Raw genomic sequence first — 23,021 nt, 5'->3', positions numbered from 1 at the left:
CCATGGATGGGTCCCAGAGCCGCGCCGCCGGCCCCCTTACAGAGCCAGAAGACTGAAGAGGTCCGGAAAATTGGCGGCAGAAGACGTCCTGTCTTCAATAAGGTAGCGCACAGCACCGCAGCTGTGCGCCATTGCTCTCAGCACACTTCACACTCCGGTCACTGAGGGTGCAGGGCGCTGGGGGGGGGGCGCCCTGAGACGCAATAAAAACACCTTATATGGCAAAAAATACATCACATATAGCTCCTGGGCTATATGGATGCATTTAACCCCTGCCAATTTTTCCTTAAAAAAGCGGGAGAAAGGCTCCGCCCCCTTCTCGGCGGCCTATCTCCTCAGCACACTGGCGCCATTTTTCCTCACAGCTCCGTTGGAGGGAAGCTCCCTGACTCTCCCCTGCAGTCCTGCACTACAGAAACAGGGTAAAACAAGAGAGGGGGGGCACTAATTTGGCAGATAAATCTATACAGCAGCTATATAAGGGAAAAACACTTATATAAGGTTATCCCTGTATATATATAGCGCTCTGGTGTGTGCTGGCAAACTCTCCCTCTGTCTCCCCAAAGGGCTAGTGGGGTCCTGTCCTCTATCAGAGCATTCCCTGTGTGTGTGCTGTGTGTCGGTACGTTGTGTCGACATGTATGAGGAGGAAAATGGTATGGAGGCGGAGCAATTGCCTGTAATAGTGATGTCACCCCCTAGGGAGTCGACACCTGACTGGATGGTCTTATGGAAGGAATTACGTGATAGTGTCAGCACTTTACAAAAGACTGTTGACGACATGAGACAGCCGGCAAATCAGTTATTACCTGTACAGGCGTCTCAAACACCGTCAGGGGCTCTAAAGCGCCCGTTACCTCAGATGGTCGACACAGACCCAGACACGGACACTGACTCCAGTGTCGACGGTGAGGAAACAAACGTATTTTCCAGTAGGGCCACACGTTACATGATCACGGCAATGAAGGAGGTTTTGAACATTTCTGATACTACAAGTACCACAAAAAAGGGTATTATGTGGGGTGTGAAAAAACTACCCGTAGTTTTTCCTGAATCAGATGAATTAAATGAGGTGTGTGATGAAGCGTGGGTTTCCCCCGATAAAAAACTGCTAATTTCTAAAAAATTATTGGCATTATACCCTTTCCCGCCAGAGGTTAGGGCGCGTTGGGAAACACCCCCTAGGGTAGATAAGGCGCTCACACGCTTATCAAAACAAGTGGCGTTACCGTCTCCTGATACGGCCGCCCTCAAGGAACCAGCTGATAGGAAGCTGGAAAATATCCTAAAAAGTATATACACACATACTGGTATTATACTGCGACCAGCAATCGCCTCAGCCTGGATGTGCAGTGCTGGGGTGGCTTGGTCGGATTCCCTGACTGAAAATATTGATACCCTGGACAGGGACAGTATATTATTGACTATAGAGCATTTAAAGGATGCATTTCTATATATGCGAGATGCACAGAGGGATATTTGCACTCTGGCATCAAGAGTAAGTGCGCTGTCCATTTCTGCCAGAAGAGGGTTATGGACGCGACAGTGGTCAGGTGATGCGGATTCCAAACGGCATATGGAAGTATTGCCGTATAAAGGGGAGGAGTTATTTGGGGTCGGTCTAGCGGACCTGGTGGCCACGGCAACGGCTGGGAAATCCACCTTTTTACCCCAGGTCACCTCTCAGCAGAAAAAGACACCGTCTTTTCAGGCTCAGTCCTTTCGTCCCCATAAGGGCAAGCGGGCAAAAGGCCACTCATATCTGCCCCGGGGCAGAGGAAGGGGAAAAAGACTGCAGCAGGCAGCCTCTTCCCAGGAACAGAAGCCCTCCCCCGCTTCTGCCAAGTCCTCAGCATGACGCTGGGGCCTTACAAGCGGACTCAGGCACGGTGGGGGCCCGTCTCAAGAATTTCAGCGCGCAGTGGGCTCACTCGCAAGTGGACCCCTGGATCCTGCAGGTAGTATCTCAGGGGTACAAATTGGAATTCGAGACGTCTCCCCCTCGCCGGTTCCTGAAGTCTGCTTTACCAACGTCTCCCTCCGACAGGGAGGCGGTATTGGAAGCCATTCACAAGCTGTATTCCCAGCAGGTGATAATCAAGGTACCCCTCCTACAACAGGGAAAGGGGTATTATTCCACGCTGTTTGTGGTACCGAAGCCGGACGGCTCGTTGAGACCTATTTTAAATCTGAAATCCTTGAACACTTACATACAAGGGTTCAAATTCAAGATGGAGTCACTCAGAGCAGTGATAGCGAACCTGGAAGAAGGGGACTATATGGTGTCTCTGGACATCAAGGATGCTTACCTCCATGTCCCAATTTGCCCTTCTCACCAAGGGTACCTCAGGTTTGTGGTACAGAACTGTCACTATCAGTTTCAGACGCTGCCGTTTGGATTGTCCACGGCACCCCGGGTCTTTACCAAGGTAATGGCCGAAATGATGATTCTTCTTCGAAGAAAAGGCGTCTTAATTATCCCTTACTTGGACGATCTCCTGATAAGGGCAAGGTCCAGAGAACAGTTAGAGGTCGGAGTAGCACTATCTCAAGTAGTACTACGACAGCACGGGTGGATTCTAAATATTCCAACGACACGTCTGCTGTTCCTAGGGATGATTCTGGACACAGTCCAGAAAAAGGTGTTTCTCCCGGAGGAGAAAGCCAGGGAGTTATCCGACCTAGTCAGGAACCTCCTAAAACCAGGCCAAGTGTCAGTGCATCAATGCACAAGGGTCCTGGGAAAAATGGTGGCTTCTTACGAAGCGATTCCATTCGGCAGATTCCACGCAAGAACTTTTCAGTGGGATCTGCTGGACAAATGGTCCGTATCGCATCTTCAAATGCATCGGCGGATAACCCTGTCTCCAAGGACAAGGGTGTCTCTCCTGTGGTGGTTACAGAGTGCTCATCTTCTAGAGGGCCGCAGATTCGGCATTCAGGACTGGGTCCTGGTGACCACGGATGCCAGCCTGAGAGGCTGGGGAGCAGTCACACAGGGAAGAAATTTCCAGGGCTTGTGGTCAAGCATGGAAACGTCACTTCACATAAATATCCTGGAACTAAGGGCCATTTACAATGCCCTAAGTCAGGCAAGGCCTCTGCTTCAGGGTCAGCCGGTGTTGATCCAGTCGGACAACATCACGGCAGTCGCCCACGTAAACAGACAGGGCGGCACAAGAAGCAGGAGGGCAATGACGGAAGTTGCAAGGATTCTTCGCTGGGCGGAAAATCATGTGATAGCACTGTCAGCAGTGTTCATTCCGGGAGCAGACTTCCTCAGCAGACACGACCTCCCCCGGGGGAGTGGGGACTTCACCCAGAAGTCTTCCACATGATTGTGAACCGTTGGGAAAAACCAAAGGTGGACATGATGGCGTCCCGCCTCAACAAAAAACTGGACAGATATTGCGCCAGGTCAAGGGACCCTCAGGCAATAGCTGTGGACGCTCTGGTAACACCGTGGGTGTACCAGTCAGTGTACGTGTTCCCTCCTCTGCCTCTCATACCCAAGGTACTGAGAATCATAAGAAGGAGAGGAGTAAGGACTATACTCGTGGCTCCGGATTGGCCAAGAAGGACTTGGTACCCGGAACTTCAAGAGATGCTCACGGAAGACCCATGGCCTCTACCTCTAAGAAAGGACCTGCTCCAGCAGGGACCCTGTCTGTTCCAAGACTTACCGCGGCTGCGTTTGACGGCATGGCGGTTGAACGCCGGATCCTGAAGGAAAAAGGCATTCCGGATGAAGTCATCCCTACCCTGATCAAAGCCAGTAAGGATGTAACTGTGCAACATTATCACCGTATTTGGCGTAAATATGTTGCGTGGTGTGAGGCCAGGAAGGCCCCTACAGAGGAATTTCAACTGGGTCGTTTCCTGCATTTCCTGCAAACAGGACTGTCTATGGGCCTAAAATTAGGGTCCATTAAGGTTCAAATTTCGGCCCTGTCGATATTCTTCCAAGAAGAACTAGCTTCAGTTCCTGAAGTTCAGACGTTTGTCAAGGGGGTACTGCATATACAGCCTCCTTTTGTGCCTCCAGTGGCACCTTGGGATCTCAATGTAGTTTTGGGGTTCCTAAAATCACATTGGTTTGAACCACTCACCAGTGTGGACTTAAAATATCTCACATGGAAAGTGGTAATGCTGTTAGCCCTGGCTTCAGCCAGGCGTGTCTCAGAATTGGTGGCTTTATCCTATAAAAGCCCTTACCTAATTTTTCATACGGACAGGGCAGAATTGAGGACTCGTCCTCCATTTCTCCCTAAGGTGGTTTCAGCGTTTCACTTAAACCAGCCTATTGTGGTACCTGCGGCTACTAGGGACTTGGAGGATTCCAAGTTGCTGGACGTAGTCAGGGCCCTGAAAATATGTTTCCAGGACGGCTGGAGTCAGAAAATCTGACTCGCTGTTTATCCTGTATGCACCCAACAAGCTGGGTGCTCCTGCTTCTAAGCAGACTATTGCTCGTTGGATTTGTAGTACAATTCAGCTTGCACATTCTGTGGCAGGCCTGCCACAGCCAAAATCTGTAAAAGCCCATTCCACACGGAAAGTGGGCTCATCTTGGGCGGCTGCCCGAGGGGTCTCGGCTTTACAACTTTGCCGAGCAGCTACTTGGTCAGGGGCAAACACGTTTGCTAAATTCTACAAATTTGATACCCTGGCTGAGGAGGACCTGGAGTTCTCTCATTCGGTGCTGCAGAGTCATCCGCACTCTCCTGCCCGTTTGGGAGCTTTGGTATAATCCCCATGGTCCTTTCGGAGTCCCCAGCATCCACTAGGACGTCAGAGAAAATAAGAATTTACTTACCGATAATTCTATTTCTCATAGTCCGTAGTGGATGCTGGGCGCCCATCCCAAGTGCGGATTGTCTGCAATACTTGTACATAGTTATTGTTACAAAAATCGGGTTATTATTGTTGTGAGCCATCTTTTCAGAGGCTCCTCTGTTATCATGCTGTTAACTGGGTTCAGATCACAAGTTGTACGGTGTGATTGGTGTGGCTGGTATGACTCTTACCCGGGATTCAAAATCCTTCCTTATTGTGTACGCTCGTCCGGGCACAGTATCCTAACTGAGGCTTGGAGGAGGGTCATAGGGGGAGGAGCCAGTGCACACCAGGTAGTCCTAAAGCTTTTACTTTTGTGCCCAGTCTCCTGCGGAGCCGCTATTCCCCATGGTCCTTTCGGAGTCCCCAGCATCCACTACGGACTATGAGAAATAGAATTATCGGTAATTAAATTCTTATTTATAATATTATAGGTAATTCTCCATTGTTCATCCTCTCTATCCTGTTCGCCTCAGGAAAAAACACTGGTATTCTGGGAGTATGGAGGGGAGGAGAGTTACTGAAATTTGAATATTCAGTGCCCAGTCCTTGCTAACACCGTCCATATCCCAAGAGTACTCCAGTGCCCCCTATGGATTCAAAGAAAAGGATTTACCTGGTAAGTACCAAAATCCTATTTTTGCTAACCATAGAACATATAAAAGACGTCGTCTTATATATGCGGGATGCACAGAGAGACATTTGCCTGCTGGCATCTAGAATTAATGCAATGTCCATTTCTGCCTGGAGAGTATTATGGACTCGGCAGTGGACAGGTGATGCTGATTCTAAAAAACACATGGAGGTTTTGCCTTATAAGGGTGAGGAATTGTTTGGGGACGGTCTCTCGGACCTCGTATCCACAGCAACAGCTGGGAAGTCAACTTTTTTACCTCAGGTTCCCTCACAGCCTAAGAAAGCACCGTATTATCATGTACAGTCCTTTCGGCCTCAGAAAGGCAAGCGGATCAGAGGCGCATCCTTTCTGCCCAGAGTCAGGGGTAGAGGAAAGAAGCTGCACCAGGCAGCCAGTTCCCAGGAACAAAAATCCTCCCCCGCTTCCACTAAGTCCACCGCATGACGCTGGGGCTCCACAGGCGGAGCCGGGTGCGGTGGGGGCGCGTCTCCGAAACTTCAGCAACCAGTGGGTTCGCTCACAAGTGGATCTCTGGGCTGTACAAATTGTATCTCAGGGATACAAGCTGGAGTTCGAGGCGACTCCCCCTCGCCGTTACCTCAAATCAGCCTTGCCAGCTGCTCCCAGGGAAAGGGAGGTAGTACTGGCGGCAATTCATGAGCTGTACCTCCAGCAGGTGATAATCAAGGTTCCCCTCCTTCAACAGGGGCGGGGTTACTATTCCACAATGTTTGTGGTACCGAAACCGGACGGTTCGGTGAGACCCATTCTGAATTTAAAATCCTTGAACACTTATATAAGGAAGTTCAAAATGGAATCGCTCAGGGCGGTTATTGCAAGCCTGGAAGAGGGGGATTTTATGGTGTCGCTGGACATCAAGGATGCTTACTTGCATGTCCCCATTTACCCACCTCACCAGGAGTACCTCAGGTTTGTGGTACAGGATTGTCATTACCAATTCCAGACGTTGCCGTTTGGTCTGTCCACGGCACTGAGAGTATTTACCAAGGTAATGGCCGAAATGATGATACTCCTTCGGAAGAAGGGAGTTATAATTATCCCGTACTTGGACGATCTCCTTATAAAGGCGAGGTCCAGAGAGCAGTTGTTGGTCAGCGTAGCACTCTCTCGGGAAGTGTTGCAACAGCACGGCTGGATTCTGAATATCCCAAAGTCGCAGCTGATTCCTGCGACACGTCTGCTTTTCCTGGGCATGATTCTGGAAACAGAACAGAAGAAGGTGTTTCTCCCGGTGGAGAAGGCCCAGGAATTGTCATCTCTGGTCAGGGACCTCCTGAGACCAAAACAGGTGTCGGTGCATCACTGCACGTGAGTCCTGGGAAAGATGGTGGCTTCTTACGAAGCAGTTCCCTTCGGCAGGTTCCATGCAAGGATCTTTCAGTGGGATCTGTTAGACAAATGGTCCGGATCGCATCTTCAGATGCATCGGTTGATCACCCTATCCCCAAGGGCCAGGGTGTCTCTGCTGTGGTGGCTGCAGAGTGCTCATCTTCTCGAGGGCCGCAGATTCGACATACAGGACTGGATCCTGGTGACCACGGATGCAAGCCTCCGAGGATGGGGGGCAGTCACTCAGGGAAGGAACTTCCAAGGACAGTGGTCAAGTCAGGAGACTTCACTACATATAAATATACTGGAACTAAGGGCCATTTACAACGCCCTGAGTCAAGCAGAGCCCCTGCTTCAAAGCCAACCAGTGCTGATTCAGTCAGACAACATCACGGCGGTCGCCCATGTAAACCGCCAGGGCGGCACAAGAAGCAGGATGGCGATGGCAGAAGCCACAAGGATTCTTCGATGGGCGGAGAATCACGTGCTAGCACTGTCAGCAGTGTTCATTCCGGGAGTGGACAACTGGGAAGCAGACTTCCTCAGCAGGCACGACCTCCACCCGGGAGAGTGGGGACTTCATCAAGAAGTCTTCACACAGATTGTAAATCGTTGGGAACTGCCACAGGTGGACATGATGGCGTCCCGCCTCAACAAAAAGCTAAAAAAATATTGCGCCAGGTCACGGGACCCTCAGGCGATAGCTGTGGACGCACTAGTGACACCGTGGGTGTACCAGTCGGTTTATGTGTTCCCTCCTCTTCCTCTCATACCCAAGGTACTGAGGATAGTAAGAAAGAGAGGAGTAAGAACTATACTCATTGTTCCGGATTGGCCAAGAAGAACTTGGTACCCAGAACTACAAGAAATGATCTCAGAGGACCCATGGCCTCTGCCTCTCAGACAGGACCTGTTACAGCAGGGGCCCTGTCTTTTCCAAGACTTACCGCGGCTGCGTTTGACGGCATGGCGGTTGAACGCCGGATCCTAGCGGAAAAGGGCATTCCGGATGAAGTTATTCCTACGCTGATAAAGGCTAGGAAAGATGTGACAGCAAAACATTATCACCGTATATGGCGAAAATATGTTGCTTGGTGTGAGGCCAGGAAGGCCCCTACAGAGGAATTCCAGCTGGGTCGATTTCTGCACTTCCTACAGTCAGGAGTGACTATGGGCCTAAAATTAGGATCCATAAAGGTCCAGATTTCGGCCCTATCTATTTTCTTTCAAAAAGAACTGGCTTCGCTGCCTGAAGTTCAGACGTTTGTTAAGGGAGTGCTGCATATTCAGTCCCCTTTTGTGCCTCCAGTGGCACCTTGGGATCTTAACGTTGTGTTGGATTTCCTGAAATCACACTGGTTTGAGCCACTTAAGACCGTGGAGCTAAAGTATCTCACGTGGAAGGTGGCTTTGGCTTCAGCTAGGCGTGTGTCAGAATTGGCGGCTTTGTCATGTAAAAGCCCGTATCTGATCTTCCATATGGACAGGGCAGTATTGAGGACTTGTCCCCAATTTCTCCCAAAGGTGGTATCAGCGTTTCATTTGAACCAACCTATTGTGGTGCCTGCGGCTACTCGGGACTTGGAGGCTTCCAAGTTGCTGGACGTAGTCAGGGCTTTGAAAATCTATGTAGCCAGGACGGCTGGAGTCAGGAAAACTGACTCGCTGTTTATCCTGCATGCACCCAACAAACTGGGTGCTCCGGCTTCAAAGCAAACTATTGCGCGCTGGATCTGTAACACGATTCAGCAAGCTCATTCTGCGCGGCAGGGTTACCGCATCCTAAATCAGTAAAAGCCCATTCCACAAGGAAGGTGGGCTCTTCTTGGGCGGCTGCACGAGGGGTCTCGGCTTTACAGCTTTGCCGAGCTGCTACTTGGTCGGGTTCAAACACATTTGCTAAGTTCTACAAGTTTGATACCCTGGCTGAGGAGGACCTTGCCTTTGCTCATTCGGTGCTGCAGAGTCATCCGCACTCTCCCGCCCGTTTGGGAGCTTTGGTATAATCCCCATGGTCCTTACGGAGTTCCCAGCATCCACTAGGACGTCGGAGAAAATAAGAATTTACTCACCGGTAATTCTATTTCTCGTAGTCCGTAGTGGATGCTGGGCGCCCGTCCCAAGTGCGGACTCTCTGCAATACATGTATATAGTTATTGCTTAACTAAAGGGTTATTGTTATGAGCCATCTGTTACTGAGGCTCAGTTGTTGTTTATACTGTTAACTGGGTATGGTTATCACAAGTTGTACAGTGTGGCTGGTATGAGTCTTACCCTGGATTCCAAATCCTTTCCTTGTTGTGTCAGCTCTTCCGGGCACAGTATCCTAACTGAGGTCTGGAGGAGGGGCATAGAGGGAGGAGCCAGTGCACACCAGATAGTACCTAATCTTTCTTTTAGAGTGCCCAGTCTCCTGCGGAGCCCGTCTATTCCCCATGGTCCTTACGGAGTTCCCAGCATCCACTACGGACTACGAGAAATAGAATTACCGGTGAGTAAATTCTTATTTTTAAGTTTAAAATGTCAGGGCTTTGTGCAGAAACCCTGGCACACCCCTCTCATGGAATAATCATGCACTTGGAGGCACTTATATAATGTAATTTTGGGGAATAATGATGTGATTTTCTGTGACAAGCTGAAAATTACTGTAGGCTTAATTACGTGGGGCTTTGTACATGGCAAATGAGTTTTCTCTGACGTCCTAGTGGATGCTGGGAACTCCGTAAGGACCATGGGGAATAGCGGCTCTGCAAGAGACTGGGCACATCTAAAGAAAGCTTTAGGACTATCTGGTGTGCACTGGCTCCTCCCCCCTATGACCATCCTCCAAGCCTCAGTTAGATTTTTGTGCCCGACCGAGCAGGGTGCAATCTAGGAGGCTCTCCTGAGCTTCTTAGAAAAAGTTAGTTTTAGGTTTTTTATTTTCAGTGAGACCTGCTGGCAACAGGCTCACTGCATCGAGGGACTAAGGGGAGAAGAAGCGAACCTGCCTGCTTGCAGCCAGCTTGGGCTTCTTAGGCTACTGGACACCATTAGCTCCAGAGGGACCGAACACAGGCCCAGCCTCGGAGTCCGGTCCCAGAGCCGCGCCGCCGGCCCCCTTACAGAGCCAGAAGCAAGAAGAGGTCCGGAAAATCGGCGGCAGAAGACATCAGTCTTCACCAAGGTAGCGCACAGCACTGCAGCTGTGCGCCATTGCTCCTCATGCACACCACACACTCCGGTCACTGAGGGTGCAGGGCGCTGGGGGGGGGCGCCCTGAGCAGCAATATAAACACCTTGGCTGGCAAAAATACATCACATATAACCCCCAGGGCTATATGGATGTATATTAACCCCTGCCAGATTCCATAAAAATGCGGGAGAAAAGTCTGCGAAAAAGGGGCGGAGCTATCTCCTTCAGCACACTGGCGCCATTTTTCCCTCACAGCTCCGTTGGAGGGAAGCTCCCTGGCTCTCCCCTGCAGTTAATACACTACAGAAAGGGTTAAAAAGAGGGGGGGGCACAATTTAGGCGCAGTATACAATATATATGCAGCTATAAGGGAAAACACTTTTTTATAGGTGCTATCCCTGTGATATATAGCGCCCTGGTGTGTGCTGGCATACTCTCCCTCTGTCTCCCCAAAGGGCTTTGTGGGGTCCTGTCCTCTATCAGAGCATTCCCTGTGTGTGTGCTGTGTGTCGGTACGGCTGTGTCGACAGGTATGTGGAGGATAATGAGGTGGAGGCGGAGCGAATGCCTGTAAATATGTTGTCACCCCCTGCGGGGTCGACACCGGTGTGGTTGAACTTATGGAAGGATTACGTGAAAGTGTCAACTCCTTACATAAAAGGTCGACGACACGGAACAGCCGGCTACTCAGCTTGTGCCTGTTCCAGCGTCTCAAATGTCATGGGGGGCTCTAAAATCGCCCGCTACCTCAGATAACAGACACAGATGTCGACACGGATACTGACTCCAGTGTCGACATCGATGAGACTGGTGTACCCTCCAAATAGGTCCACCCGTTACAGGATTGAGACAATGAAAAATGTATTACACATTTATGACTATACCCCAGGTACCACATAAAAGGGTATTGTGTTTGGTGAGAGAAAACTATTAGTAGTTTTTCCTGCATCTGAGAAATTAAATGAGGTGTGTGAGGAAGAGTGGTCTTCCCCCGGTAAGAAATTGATAATTTCTACAACGGTTATTGGCAGCGTACCCTTTCCCGCCAGAGGATAGGTCACGCGGGGAAACACCCCATAGGGTAGATACAGCGCTTACACGCTTATCAGAAAAGGTAGCACTACCGTCTCCGGGTACGGCCGCCCTGAAGGAACCTGCTGATAGAAAGCAGGAGGTTACCCTATAAGATATGGTCACACACTAGGGCATTATATTGCGACCAGCCGTTGCTTCGGCATGGATGTGCAGTGCTCCCGCTGCGTGGTCAGATTCCCTGTCGGAAAATAACTATGGATAGGGACAATATTTTGCTGAAAATAGAGCATATAAAAGACGTGGTCTTATACATGCGTGATGCACAGAGGGATATTTGCCGGCTGGCATCAAAAATAAGCGCTAGGTCTATTGCCGCCAGACGGGGGTTATGGACTTGGCAATGGTCAGGCGATGCCGACTCGAATCGGCACATGGAAGTTGCCCTATAAGGGGGTAAAACTGTTTGGGGATAGTTTTTCAGACCTCGTTTCCACAGCTACTGCTGGGAAATTAATTTTGTTGCCACAGGCTACCCCACAACAAAAGAAAGCACCGTATCATCAAGTACAGTCCTTTCGGCCCCAGAAAAGCAAGAGGGCTAGAGGCTCATCCTTTCTGCCGAGAGGCAAAGGTAGAGGAAAAAGCTGCAACACACAGCTAGTTCCCAAGAGCAGAAGTCCTCCCTGCGTCCGGTAGGTCCACAGCATGGTGCTGGGGCTGCTCAGGCGGACCCGGGTACGGTGGGGGCCCGTCTCGGATATTTCAGCGGACAATGGGCTCTCTCACATGGATCCCTGGGTCCTTCAAGTAGTATCTCAGGGGTACAGGCTGGAGTTCGAGACGTTCTTCCCCCCGCCGTTTCCTAAAATCTGCCTTACCGGCACCTCCCTCTGCCAGGGAGACGGTGTTGGTGGATATTCAACACTATAATCACAACAAGTGATTGTCAAGGTGCCCCTCCTTCAGCAAGGAAGGGGTTACTATTCCACAGTGGTTGTGGTACCGCAACGGTTCGGTGAGACCCATCTTGAAAATAAAATACTTGAACTTTTATATCAGAAGATTCAAGTTCAAGATGGAATCGCTCAGGGCGGTTATTACGAGCCTGGACGAGGGGGATTACAGGGTCTCCCTGGACATCAAGGATGCGTACCTGCATGTCCCCATTTACCCCCCTCACCAGGAGTACCTCAGATATGTGGTACAGGACTGTCACTATCAGTTCCAGACGCGGCCGTTGGAGTTGTCCACGGCACCGAAGGTCTTTACCTAGGTAATGGCCGAAGTGATGATACTCCTTCGCAAGAAGGAAGTTTTTATTATCCCGTACTTGGACGATCTCCTGATAAAGGCGAGGTCCAAAGAACAGTTGGTAGTGGGGGTAGCACTCTCTCGGGAAGTGCTACAACAGCACGACTGGATTCTCAATATTCCAAAGTCACAGCTGGTCCCGACGACACGTCTTCTGTTCCTGGGAATGTTTCTGAACGCAGACCAGAAAAGAGTGTTTCTTCCAGTGGAAAAAGCCGAGGAGTTGTCATCTCTAGTCAGAGACATCCTAAAACCAGGACAGGTGTCGGTACATCAATGCACACGAGTCCTGGGAAAAATGGTAGCTTCGTACGAAGCATAATTCCATTCGGAAGACTCCACGCAAGGACGTTCCAGTGGGACCTGTGGGACTAATGGTCCGGGTCCCATGTACAGATACAACAGCGGATAACCCTGTCAGGAAGAAACAGGGTGTCGCTGCTGTGGTGGCTGCAGAGGGCTCATCTACTAGTGGGCCGCAGATTCGGAATACAGGACTGGGTCCTGGTGACCACGGATGCCAGCCTTCGGGGCAGGGGTGCAGTCACACAGGGAAGAAATTTCCAAGGAGATTTCGCTTCACATAAATATTCTGCAGCTAAGGGCCATTTACAATGCCCTAAGCCAAGCAAGGCCCCTGCTTCAGAACCAGCCGGTACTGATCCAATCAGACGACATCACGGCGGTCGCCCATGTAAACAGACGGGGCGGCACAAGAAGCAGGATGGCGATGGCAGAAGCCACAAGGATTCTCCGATGGGCGACCTACACCCAGGAGAATGGGGACTTCATACGCTGGGGACGCTCTAGTGACACCGTGGGTGTACCAGTCGGTTTATGTGTCTCCTCCTCTACCTCTCATACCCAAGGTACTGAGAATAATAAGAAGGCGAGGAGTGAAAACCATACTCTGGGTTCAGGATTGGCCATGAAGAGCTTGGTACCCGGAACTTCAAGAGATGCTGGCAGAGGACCCTTGGCCTCTGCCGCTCAGACAAGACCTGCTGCAGCAGGGACCCTGTCTGTTCCAAGACTTACCGCGGCTGCGTTTGACGGCATGGCGGTAGAACACCGGATCCTAAAGGAAAAGGGTATTCCGAAGGAAGTCATCCCTACCCTGATCATAGCCAGGAAGGATGTCACCGCAAGACGACATCGCCGCGTTTGGCGAAAATTTGTTGCTTGGTGGGAGGCCATGAAGGCCCCGACGGAGGAATTTCAACTATGTCGATTCCTGCAAGCAGGGGTGTGACGTTTGGGCCTCAAATTGGGGTCCATCAAGGTCCAGATTTCGGCTCTGTCGATTTTTCTTCCAGAAAGAACTGGCTTCACTGCCTGAAGTTCAGACTTTGGTTAAAGGAGTACTACATATTCAGCCTCCTTTTGTGCCTCCTGTGGCACTTTTTGGATCTCAACGTGGTGTTGGATTTCCTAAAGTCGCATTGGTTGAGCCACTTAAAACCATGGAGCTAAAGTATCTTGCGTGGAAAGTGGTCATGCTGTTGGCCTTGGCCAGGCGTGTGTCAGAATTGGCGGTTTTGTCATGTAAAAGGCCTTATCTGATTTTCTGTATGGATAGGGCAGAGTTGAGGACTCGTCCTCAGTTTCTCCCGAAGGTGGTCTCAGGTTTTCACTTGAACCAACCTATTGTGGTGCCTGCGGCTACTGGGGACTTGGAGGATTCCAAGTTGCTGGACGTAGTCAGGGCCCTGAAAATTTTATTTTTCCAGGACGGCTGGAGTCAGGAAAACTGACTCGCTGTTTATCCTGATGGCACCCAACAAGCTGGGTGCTCCTGCTTCTAAGCAGTCTATTGCGCGCTGGATTTGTAGCACTATTCAGCTGGCGCATTCTGCGGTAGGATTACCGCAGCCTAAATCAATAAAAGCCCATTCCACAAGGACGGTGGGCTCTTCTTGGGCGGCTGCCCGAGGGGTCTCGGCTTTACAACTTTGCCGAGCAGCTACTTGGTCAGGGGCAAACACGTTTGCAAAATTCTACGAATTTGATACTTTGGCTGAGGAGGACCTGGAGTTCTCTCATTCGGTGCTGCAGAGTCATCCGCACTCTCCCGCCCGTTTGGGAGCTTTGGTATAATCCCCATGGTCCTTACGGAGTTCCCAGCATCCACTAGGACGTCAGAAAAAATCAGAATTTACTTACCGATAATTCTATTTCTCGTAGTCCGTAGTGGATGCTGGGCGCCCATCCCAAGTGCGGATTGTCTGCAATACTTGTACATAGTTATTGTTAACTAATCGGGTTCTTGTTGTGAGCCATCTATTCAGAGGCTCCTCTGTTATCATGCTGTTAACTGGGTTTCATATCACAAGTTGTACGGTGTGATTGGTGTGGCTGGTATGAGTCTTACCCGGGATTCAAAATCCTTCCTTATTGTGTACGCTCGTCCGGGCACAGTATCCTAACTGAGGCTTGGAGGAGGGTCATAGGGGGAGGAGCAAGTGCACACCAGATAGTCCTAAAGCTTTCTTTAGATGTGCCCAGTCTCCTGCGGAGCCGCTATTCCCCATGGTCCTTACGGAGTTCCCAGCATCCAGTACGGACTACGAGAAATAGAATTATCGGTAAGTAAATTCTTATTTTTTTTAACTTGAAGATGACTTACAAGTGTTTTTTCCTAATATTTTTTTCGTAAACTGGCTTAAAAAACAATAAAGAAATCACATTACAGATATACTATATAGATGTACTCCAAAATAATCTAGAGGCTTTGATTTGTTTAAAAAGAGTTGCTTACTATGGTGAGGTCCCTCTTGAGAGCGGCAGCTGCAGGAATATTCTCTTCCTGCAGCTGCACAGTGGGCTTTCTGACAGGTGTCAGGCAAGTGGTTAAGGACCGAGTTTGGGTAAGGACTGACTGCTCTAACTGTTTTCCGGGTGCTTTTTTGACAAACTGAATGTGGGCAGCGGGTCACAATCCAGTATATTGGCAGGGGCATTGGTTTCCAAACTGAGTTGGTGGTCCAGTATCAAATCTTAAGACTCTAGTGTGAGGTTCTCAAACGCAGTCCTCAAGGCACCCCAGCGGTCCAGGGCTTAAGTTATATCCATGATATCAATTTGATTTAACCATTTGTGCTGAGCCTTAAAACCTGGACTGTTGGGGTGCCTTGAGGATCACTTTTGAGAACCTCTTCTCTAGCGGGAAAATCTGAAGTGTTTGCGCAAACAAATAATCTAAGCATACAAATGGGTAGATAGCGACACTAGGTTTTACTTCTGTGGGGGTTGCACAGTTATTTATTCATTACTTGTAATTATTTTTCTCCAGGAAGTAAAAGTGGACTTTGAAGCCCACACGATGTCTGCTGGGGACCATGATGGTATCCAGAAACTACTGAAGCAGGTAAGAGAGCTGGCTTATTTCTTTGTGCAATGTCATCTTAAGGCACAGCTGGTTTATACCTTAGGGAGCAGTCTCTCTCCTATGAAAGGGAGAACCTTGTTGATAACTGTACCCGGATAGGTCGACAGTCAATAGGTCTACTACTAATGGTAGACATGCATCAGGTCGACATGTAAAAGGAAGACAGTCCAAAAGGTAGACACAAGTTCTTCCATTTTTTTTTCTTCTCATTTTTAAAAACTTTTTTATACTTTACCATCCATGTGGACTACGATTGGGAATAGTAACCTGCGCTCGAAGCATAGCGAGCCATACGAGGGGACATGGTACACTAACGGGGCTTGTTTGTGGCAGAAAACTGACAAAACGCCCCCCAAAAATAAATTTTCTACCTTTTTTTTGTGTCAACCATTTAAACGTCGACCTTTTGACCATTAGTGGTAGACCTATTGACTGTAGACCTTTTAAGAGTAGATGTACTGTAATAATCCACACCCATTGATAACCGTATTAAACGTAGAGTTATCCTTTGACCAGGGGTAGGAAGAATGATGTAGGTGACTGAAGATCTATTCTGTTCTTCTGGCAGAAACATAGGTTCTATAGGAATGTTCTGTGTACAGTCATCTGGATAGTGCATGTGTTGAGGGTATTGAAGCTTGTGTGACTGATGATTTAAGTTCCGCAAATACAGCCCTATTCATGTGTGTTTACAGACTTCATATGACTACCAACCCAAGTTAGAGGATTTTAAACTTAATGGAGGGCTGTTATTAGTAGTCTAGTTTGTTTAACAAATGTATGAAGTGTTGTATATGTGGCATCCATAACAAAGGTCTTCACTTTTACATTTATAGTAACACCCATCTGCTTTCCTATGCACTTCATGATAGTTCTCCATGCTCTAATTTTTATAATAATTAGGTTCAGCGTTTTATCTCATGCCTTCTACACATTGATTCTCCCACGTTTGTACAATAGATACGATGAGCAGTTTGTATATATTATGCTACCTTTGCGATCCATACAAACTCCTTATTGATGGCTTCTGGATCCGAGACCTTATCAGCAATTTAGTGATACAGTGGCCTGTCACTAGGATTGGTCCTAGTAGCGTATTGGGAGTGTAAGAAAAGGCTGGACCAATCAGCATGCTTGGAGAGCACCAGTGCAGACCAATGGAAGAGCAGCTTTAGCAATCGCCTGAGTTTGCAATCAATGTGGGTTGAGTGAAATTGGAATTACTCCTAGGACATTTAGGACCTCTTGCAAACCTTACCAAACAAACAAAATTGCACAGTACTATAAAATGATTATTTTGTTTAACACATTTCCCTTACTTGCTGCATAATTGGTGGTGATACGTAAACGAACATAATTAATTTCAGAAGCATGTCATGGCTTATTGCAGTATATATTATTTATATAGTGCAGCATGTTCCTTTGTGCTTTACAATTGGGAAAACGGTAGTAAAAGAGGCTGGTTGGTAACAGATAGAGGTAAGAGGGCCCTGCTCGTAAGCGTACAGCCTATAAGGGAATAGGAATTTGATACATAAGGATAAGTACTACTGTACATATAGAAAGTGCTTAGTTAGCTATAAGAACCAGTCATACAGCAATGTTGGCGCCTGTTTTGGTCTGGCATCAGAGGGTTGTTTGAGTATATGGCATAAACACACGTACATTTCTTTTTCATCCACTAGGGGTCACTGGAGTACTCTTGGGATATGGACGGGCGCAGCCGAACAAAGGCACTGAATATTTAAATTTAGGACTCTCCACCCCTCCATATCCCCGAGTACCTCAGTGTACGACCTCAGTGTTTTTTCGGTGCTCACAGCACTAACATCGGCTTGTGGGAAGATTCCCACATTTGGTGGAAGATTTTATTAAATTTTTCATTTTTACTTTTTATTTTTACACTTCCCTTCCCAGTTTCTAGAAAAACATGGGTCCGGGATGGTGCCGCTGCAAGGCAGCGCATGGCGTGTCGGTCCTCACAAAGAGCACCCTCACAGCCACAGGCAGCCCACTGTCTCCTGCAAAGAGCTGGACGGAGCTTACAGAAAAAGCCCCGTCACAGCCAGGAACAAGCTGGACGGAGCTTACAGAAAGAAGCCCCGTCACAGCCAGGAAGAAAGCCCCGTCACAGCCAGGAACAAGCTGGACGGAGCTTACAGGAAGAAGCCCTGTCATAGCCCTCACTACATGCGGCACGACGAGCAAGGTATGGTGGGGTGTCGGGGCGGTCAGCTCACGCTGCCGCCCTGCTGTGTGGGGAAAGTGCTCCTTTACCGATGGCCGCCGCTGATACATACTCCCGCCGCTGCTTACAGGTGCCGCCGCTGATTATCCAGCCACCGCTGTGCGAGGCCGCCCGAGCCAGCCACTCTACGCTGTCGCTATCTAGGGGAAACAGCTCGGAGCGGCCGCACGTCACTCAGAGACGCCGGCCGCTCTTCCAGCGCTGATTACCGCAGCCCGCCGCTGATTACCCGGCCACTGCTGTAGGAGAGGCGCCGCCCGCTCTTCCGGACGCAGCTCCCCGGCGCTATACACAGCGCTCCCCTGCTTCCGCTAGGCTCCCTGCACCCGCTCCCGTCCGCTGCAGGTAACATGGGGGAGAAGCTACCTCACAAGCAACGCAGCTGCAGGGGGGGTGAGGGGGAGTAAATGCCCTTAGCAGCAGCACCATATAGCAAGGCTGCATGGGTTAAGAAGTCATAGGCTGTTCAGCTTTTTAAACAGACAGTTAGTTATAGGCTATCAGTGTCATAACCTAAACTATGTTTCTAACTGTAAGCATGGCAGCCATTTTTAACCATGTTTCCTGGTTTTTCTGTTAAGGCTGCCATATAATGTTAATACAAAATTCACTGCAGGCAGTGTTTATATTAACTGGAAGGCTAACTAAAGGCATGTATTGTAAACTGCATGTATTTTACTGTATACTAGACCTGTGATTATCACTGTATAATAGGCTATTAAGCCTATATTAACACTGCAGCAGGTATTGTAACCTGTCCTGTGATTTTCAGTGTAAGCATGGCATGGGGGCCATTTTAATCATTACTGTTTCTTCCAGTTTATAATTCCAGAACATTCCGGCCATACACCTCTACTCCACAAGGAGGCGCAGGGGTGTTAGTGGGAATTTTGGTTCAGGTTTCACATAAGTTAGCCATGTAAACTGTATTTCGACATAATTCTGGAACATTCCTGCCCTACATCTCTAAGCCACCAGAGGCGCAGGGGTGTTAGTGGGAATTTGGTTCGGGTTTCACATGCCCATGTGAACTGCTTTTCACATAAAGAATACTCTGGTTTCTCTTCACATCGAAGAAATCTTTCGCTTTTACTAAAGATTTCCGTAGAGAGAAACAACCATGAGTTTCATATCAATATGCTGTTCAGCAATAAGATATATATATGACACATAATAACTTCAATAGGTCGTACAAGTGTCTGTCTGTTGCCTATTGTGGTGTCTGTCTACATAGCGAGTAAGGCTCTAGCGCAGACTAAAAATAATTTTAAACATTGGCAATTCAAATTAAAGGAGCGGTAACATCGGAGTCTCGGAAGTTACTCCGCCAGCTCTAACAAAAGACAGTCTTTCCAAAGGGCCAATTTCCCTTTGGGTACCAGAGTGTTTATTTGACTGGTCTTATAATTTAATGCACGATTCTATGTCAAATCTCACACCGAACGAGTGAGAAGGGTACATTAGTCCAGCACTCAGATAGTGCGGGGTTTTTGACAACCATACATAATCGTTTCCAAAATGACGCGATCCGCCATTGGTAAATGCGTCTCTGTCAAACATTATAAAAACCCAGGATACATTTGGGTCACTAGACTCTATGTATGAAACAATGACGATCACTGTTAAAAGAAGCTGCAGAGTATATCTGTAAAGCTTCTGCTAACGCCGGTTACTTTCATCGTCGCTAGTTTAAGCGCGACAAGGCCAGAGCTTGTTTGCTCCTAAATTTGATATTCAGCCATTACCGCATCCAGTATCAAAACGCAAATACTTGTACCGGCGTTTAATCCCTTTAGACTTCAGGTTTTTTTTTCAAAACGGTGGTACAAAACAGTCACGCCTTGTAACGACAGGACGCTACAGTCAGCAAGCCAGTGGTTTGATGACCTCTTTTCCAATTGTGGAAGCGCGTCTTTACATGTTACATTTGCGGGGTTTCCAGACTTCAACTCATGGATGTCTCAGCTATTTACAGATTAAAAGACAAGACTGCCTCTGTCGAACGGTTTGGCAGGTTGCCATTTAGTCTCTGCTGGTTTTCAGCTGTCTTTATAATCCAGGCAGTAGTACACCAACAGAGTCAGGGTTACTTATTCCTCTCTGTTTGAAAAAAACCAGACAGCTCCGTCGCAATCTCAATCAGCAAGTCATTTACTGCAGTGGGAAAATGGATTTTCTCATGTTAGTATTTGCTTATTGGAGCCACAAAATGGCATAATTGCACTTGATCTTCACAATGCGTATTTACCCATTCCGGTTTGTTCATCACAGGTTCTAGCGTTTGCAAATCGCCACAACCATTAACCATTTCAGGTCTACCGTTTCTTATCGCCTCGGGTATTTACCAAAGTGATGTTGGTGATGATAGCTCATCTCACATAAGAACTCTGTCTCAACAGAGTTTCTTTATCTTAGATGATCTGCTCATAAGAACTCTGTCTCAACAAAGTTCCTCTAACTTGCGCTACTAATGTATACTGCGGTGGCAGATCAAGTTCAAAAACAATCGCATCTAATTCCGTTTAAACGATGTCAATTCCTAGGTAAGATTATAAATACGGTAAATCAAAGACATTTACCTACTACACCAGTAAGAACAAATGTACATCTAGTAATTAGTGCAAAACACGCACACTAGCGGTACATTGGTGTATTCACCTGTTAAGAATAATGATGTGTTTCAAAGCGATTTAGTTCAACGCCCTTCACTCGCGTTTCCCACAGAGGGGCGAGGGTGTATATACTCTGGACGAGAGTCGCAGAGGTTCAGGAGTTGTAGTTAAAAAAGATCAGCGACAAAGGTTCTAAAACGGATTACGACAGATTGCTGTCGATAAATGTCCTGGAACTCCGTGCATTTTACAATGCACTACATGCTTCGCTTTCAGTCTGACCAGGGGCAGTCAGACAACGCAACGGCAGTTGCATACACAACAACCAGGGAGAACCAAAAAGCCGCATGACAATGCGGCAGGTAACTCGAATCCTCAATTGCTCAGAACACCATTATGTGGAAATGTCAACGAGGTTCATTCCGTGAGTGGACATCTGTTACACAGATGATCTCACCCGTCAGGATTTAGATCCTGAAAACTGGACATTAAATCCACAGGTGTTTCATATGTGAGTCCACAGAAGGGGGTTACCCTCATGTATACATGATGGCATCTCGCCACAATTACAAAAGCTCAGTATGTGTAACAAGGGCAGTGGCGGTGGAGTCTCTCACATTCATGTGGTCATTCAGCATCGTGTATCTGGCTCCACCATTTTTCCGCTGCTCTCTCCGTTGCCAAAACGGATCATAAGACAGTTGTCACAGTCATACTAGTGATATCTCATGGGTTTCGGAGAGCTTGCTTCTCGAATCTCCAAGGAATACTTGCACACGATCTTGGCCCGCTCATAATACGTCCAACCTGTTACAACAGGGAACGTTCTGTTACCCATAGTTACCTATGTACCTATTACCTATGTACCGCAGCTGCGGTTGACGGGGTGAGGGTTCAGACCTCCCTCTTAAGAAATAGGGCATTACAGTATTGGTTATACCAACCATGTTACGAGCTAGTAAGCCGCTTAAGGCAGCTCATTATTACAAAATTTCGTGTGCTTACATAGGTGGTAAAGCTCGGAAGTTTCCGACATCATCCTTCAAGTTACCCGTATTCTGTTAAACGGGGTGGGATGGAAAACTGCGTTTATCTGCACTGAGGGTGCAGGTATCTGTGTGGTAAACTTATTTCAAAGACGTTTGACTCTATTGCGTCTGTACACACCTTTCTACAAGGTGTCATCAAAGTTCAGACTCCATTTATCCCACCTACAGCGCCAGGTGACTTGAGGTTGGGTTCAGATTTCTTACAGTTTTCATATTTTGAACCCTTACAACAAATGGGGATTAAGTTTCTCACTTTGGAAAACATTTTTCTTCTAGCCTTGGCTTCGGCAAGGGTTTTGTTTTCATATTTGGGTGCCTTGTATTCCAAGCCACCGTATTTGAGTTTTCTCATGACAAAGCAGATCTTCGGACGAATTCCGCTTTCGTATTCTTCACATCAATATACCAATAGTGGTTCCTGTGTGGACAGCACATTCTAGAATTCTGAATGTGGTACACGCATTACGCGTTTATATATGTCCCGAACGTCTACAGTACGTGATACGGATACGTTGTTTGTTCTCGATGATGCTGCCAACTGGAGTTAGCCAGTTTCTCAGCAGACATTATCCAGTTGGATAATAATGACTACAAGTCAGGCTTACTTTAAGGCTAAGTTACAATCGCCTACGTCAGTAATAGCTCATCCCACAGGTTCTGTGGGAATGTCAGACCCAGCGGGTCGTGGAGCGTCTACGACGCGGCTACATAGCCTTCAGTGCACCACGTTTGTGCACGTTTACACGTTATGAATGGTGGCGGCATCAGCATCTAGCTTTGGCTGCCTACTGTTACAAGTATCAAACAGCTCTCCCGCCCACGAGGGAAGCTTTGGTACGTCCCAAGAGTACTCCAGTGACCCCTAGTGGATGAAAAAGAAAATAGGATTTTGGTACTTACCAGGTAAATCCTTTTCTTTGAATCCATAGGGGGCACTGGACGCCCACCCAGAGCAGTTTTACCTGGGTTGTTTTAAGCTCAAAGGAGCTTAGGGTAACACGTTTTACCTAGTTGGTATTAAGCTCAGAGGAGCTTATGGTAACACATTTTCACCGATTGGTTCAAATTATAAAGTTCTGTCGGTTATGGTGTCAACTGTTTAGTTGACAGTAAAGTTATGGGTCAACTTTGTTGTTGTCCGTTATGTTATAGGAATTCTCCATTGTCAACCTCTCTATATAGTTCCTGTTCGCTCAGTAAAAAACACTGAGGTCGTACACTGAGGTACTCGGGGATATGGAGGGGTGGAGAGTCCTAAATTTAAATATTCAGTGCCTTTGTTCGGCTGCGCCCGTCCATATCCCAAGAGTACTCCAGTGCCCCCTATGGATTCAAAGAAAAGGATTTACCTGGTAAGTACCAAAATCCTATTTTTGTTTG

The 23,021-nt window shown here is 48.1% G+C and overlaps 1 protein-coding gene and 1 non-coding gene across 3 annotated transcripts in view; both read left to right on the top strand.

Annotated features, from left to right (window-relative positions):
- The window catches only part of BCCIP (BRCA2 and CDKN1A interacting protein), a 60,775-nt gene that overhangs the window by 9,402 nt on the left and 28,352 nt on the right, over positions 1-23,021 (top strand). For both annotated transcript variants that reach the window (XM_063962237.1, XM_063962236.1), the window contains exon 2: positions 15,637-15,711. In XM_063962237.1, coding sequence (XP_063818307.1) covers positions 15,637-15,711 — 75 coding nt within the window. The remainder of the gene's footprint in view (positions 1-15,636; positions 15,712-23,021) is intronic.
- LOC134899913 (U5 spliceosomal RNA) lies at positions 19,030-19,149 on the top strand. The gene has a single exon (XR_010173457.1). It is a non-coding gene; the product is annotated as a U5 spliceosomal RNA (small nuclear RNA).

The sequence above is a fragment of the Pseudophryne corroboree genome, chromosome 3, assembly GCF_028390025.1.
Source record: "Pseudophryne corroboree isolate aPseCor3 chromosome 3, aPseCor3.hap2, whole genome shotgun sequence".
Classification (NCBI taxonomy): domain Eukaryota; kingdom Metazoa; phylum Chordata; class Amphibia; order Anura; family Myobatrachidae; genus Pseudophryne; species Pseudophryne corroboree.
The sequence above is the reverse complement of the archived record's forward strand: the minus strand, read 5'-3'. Positions and strand labels throughout refer to the sequence as shown.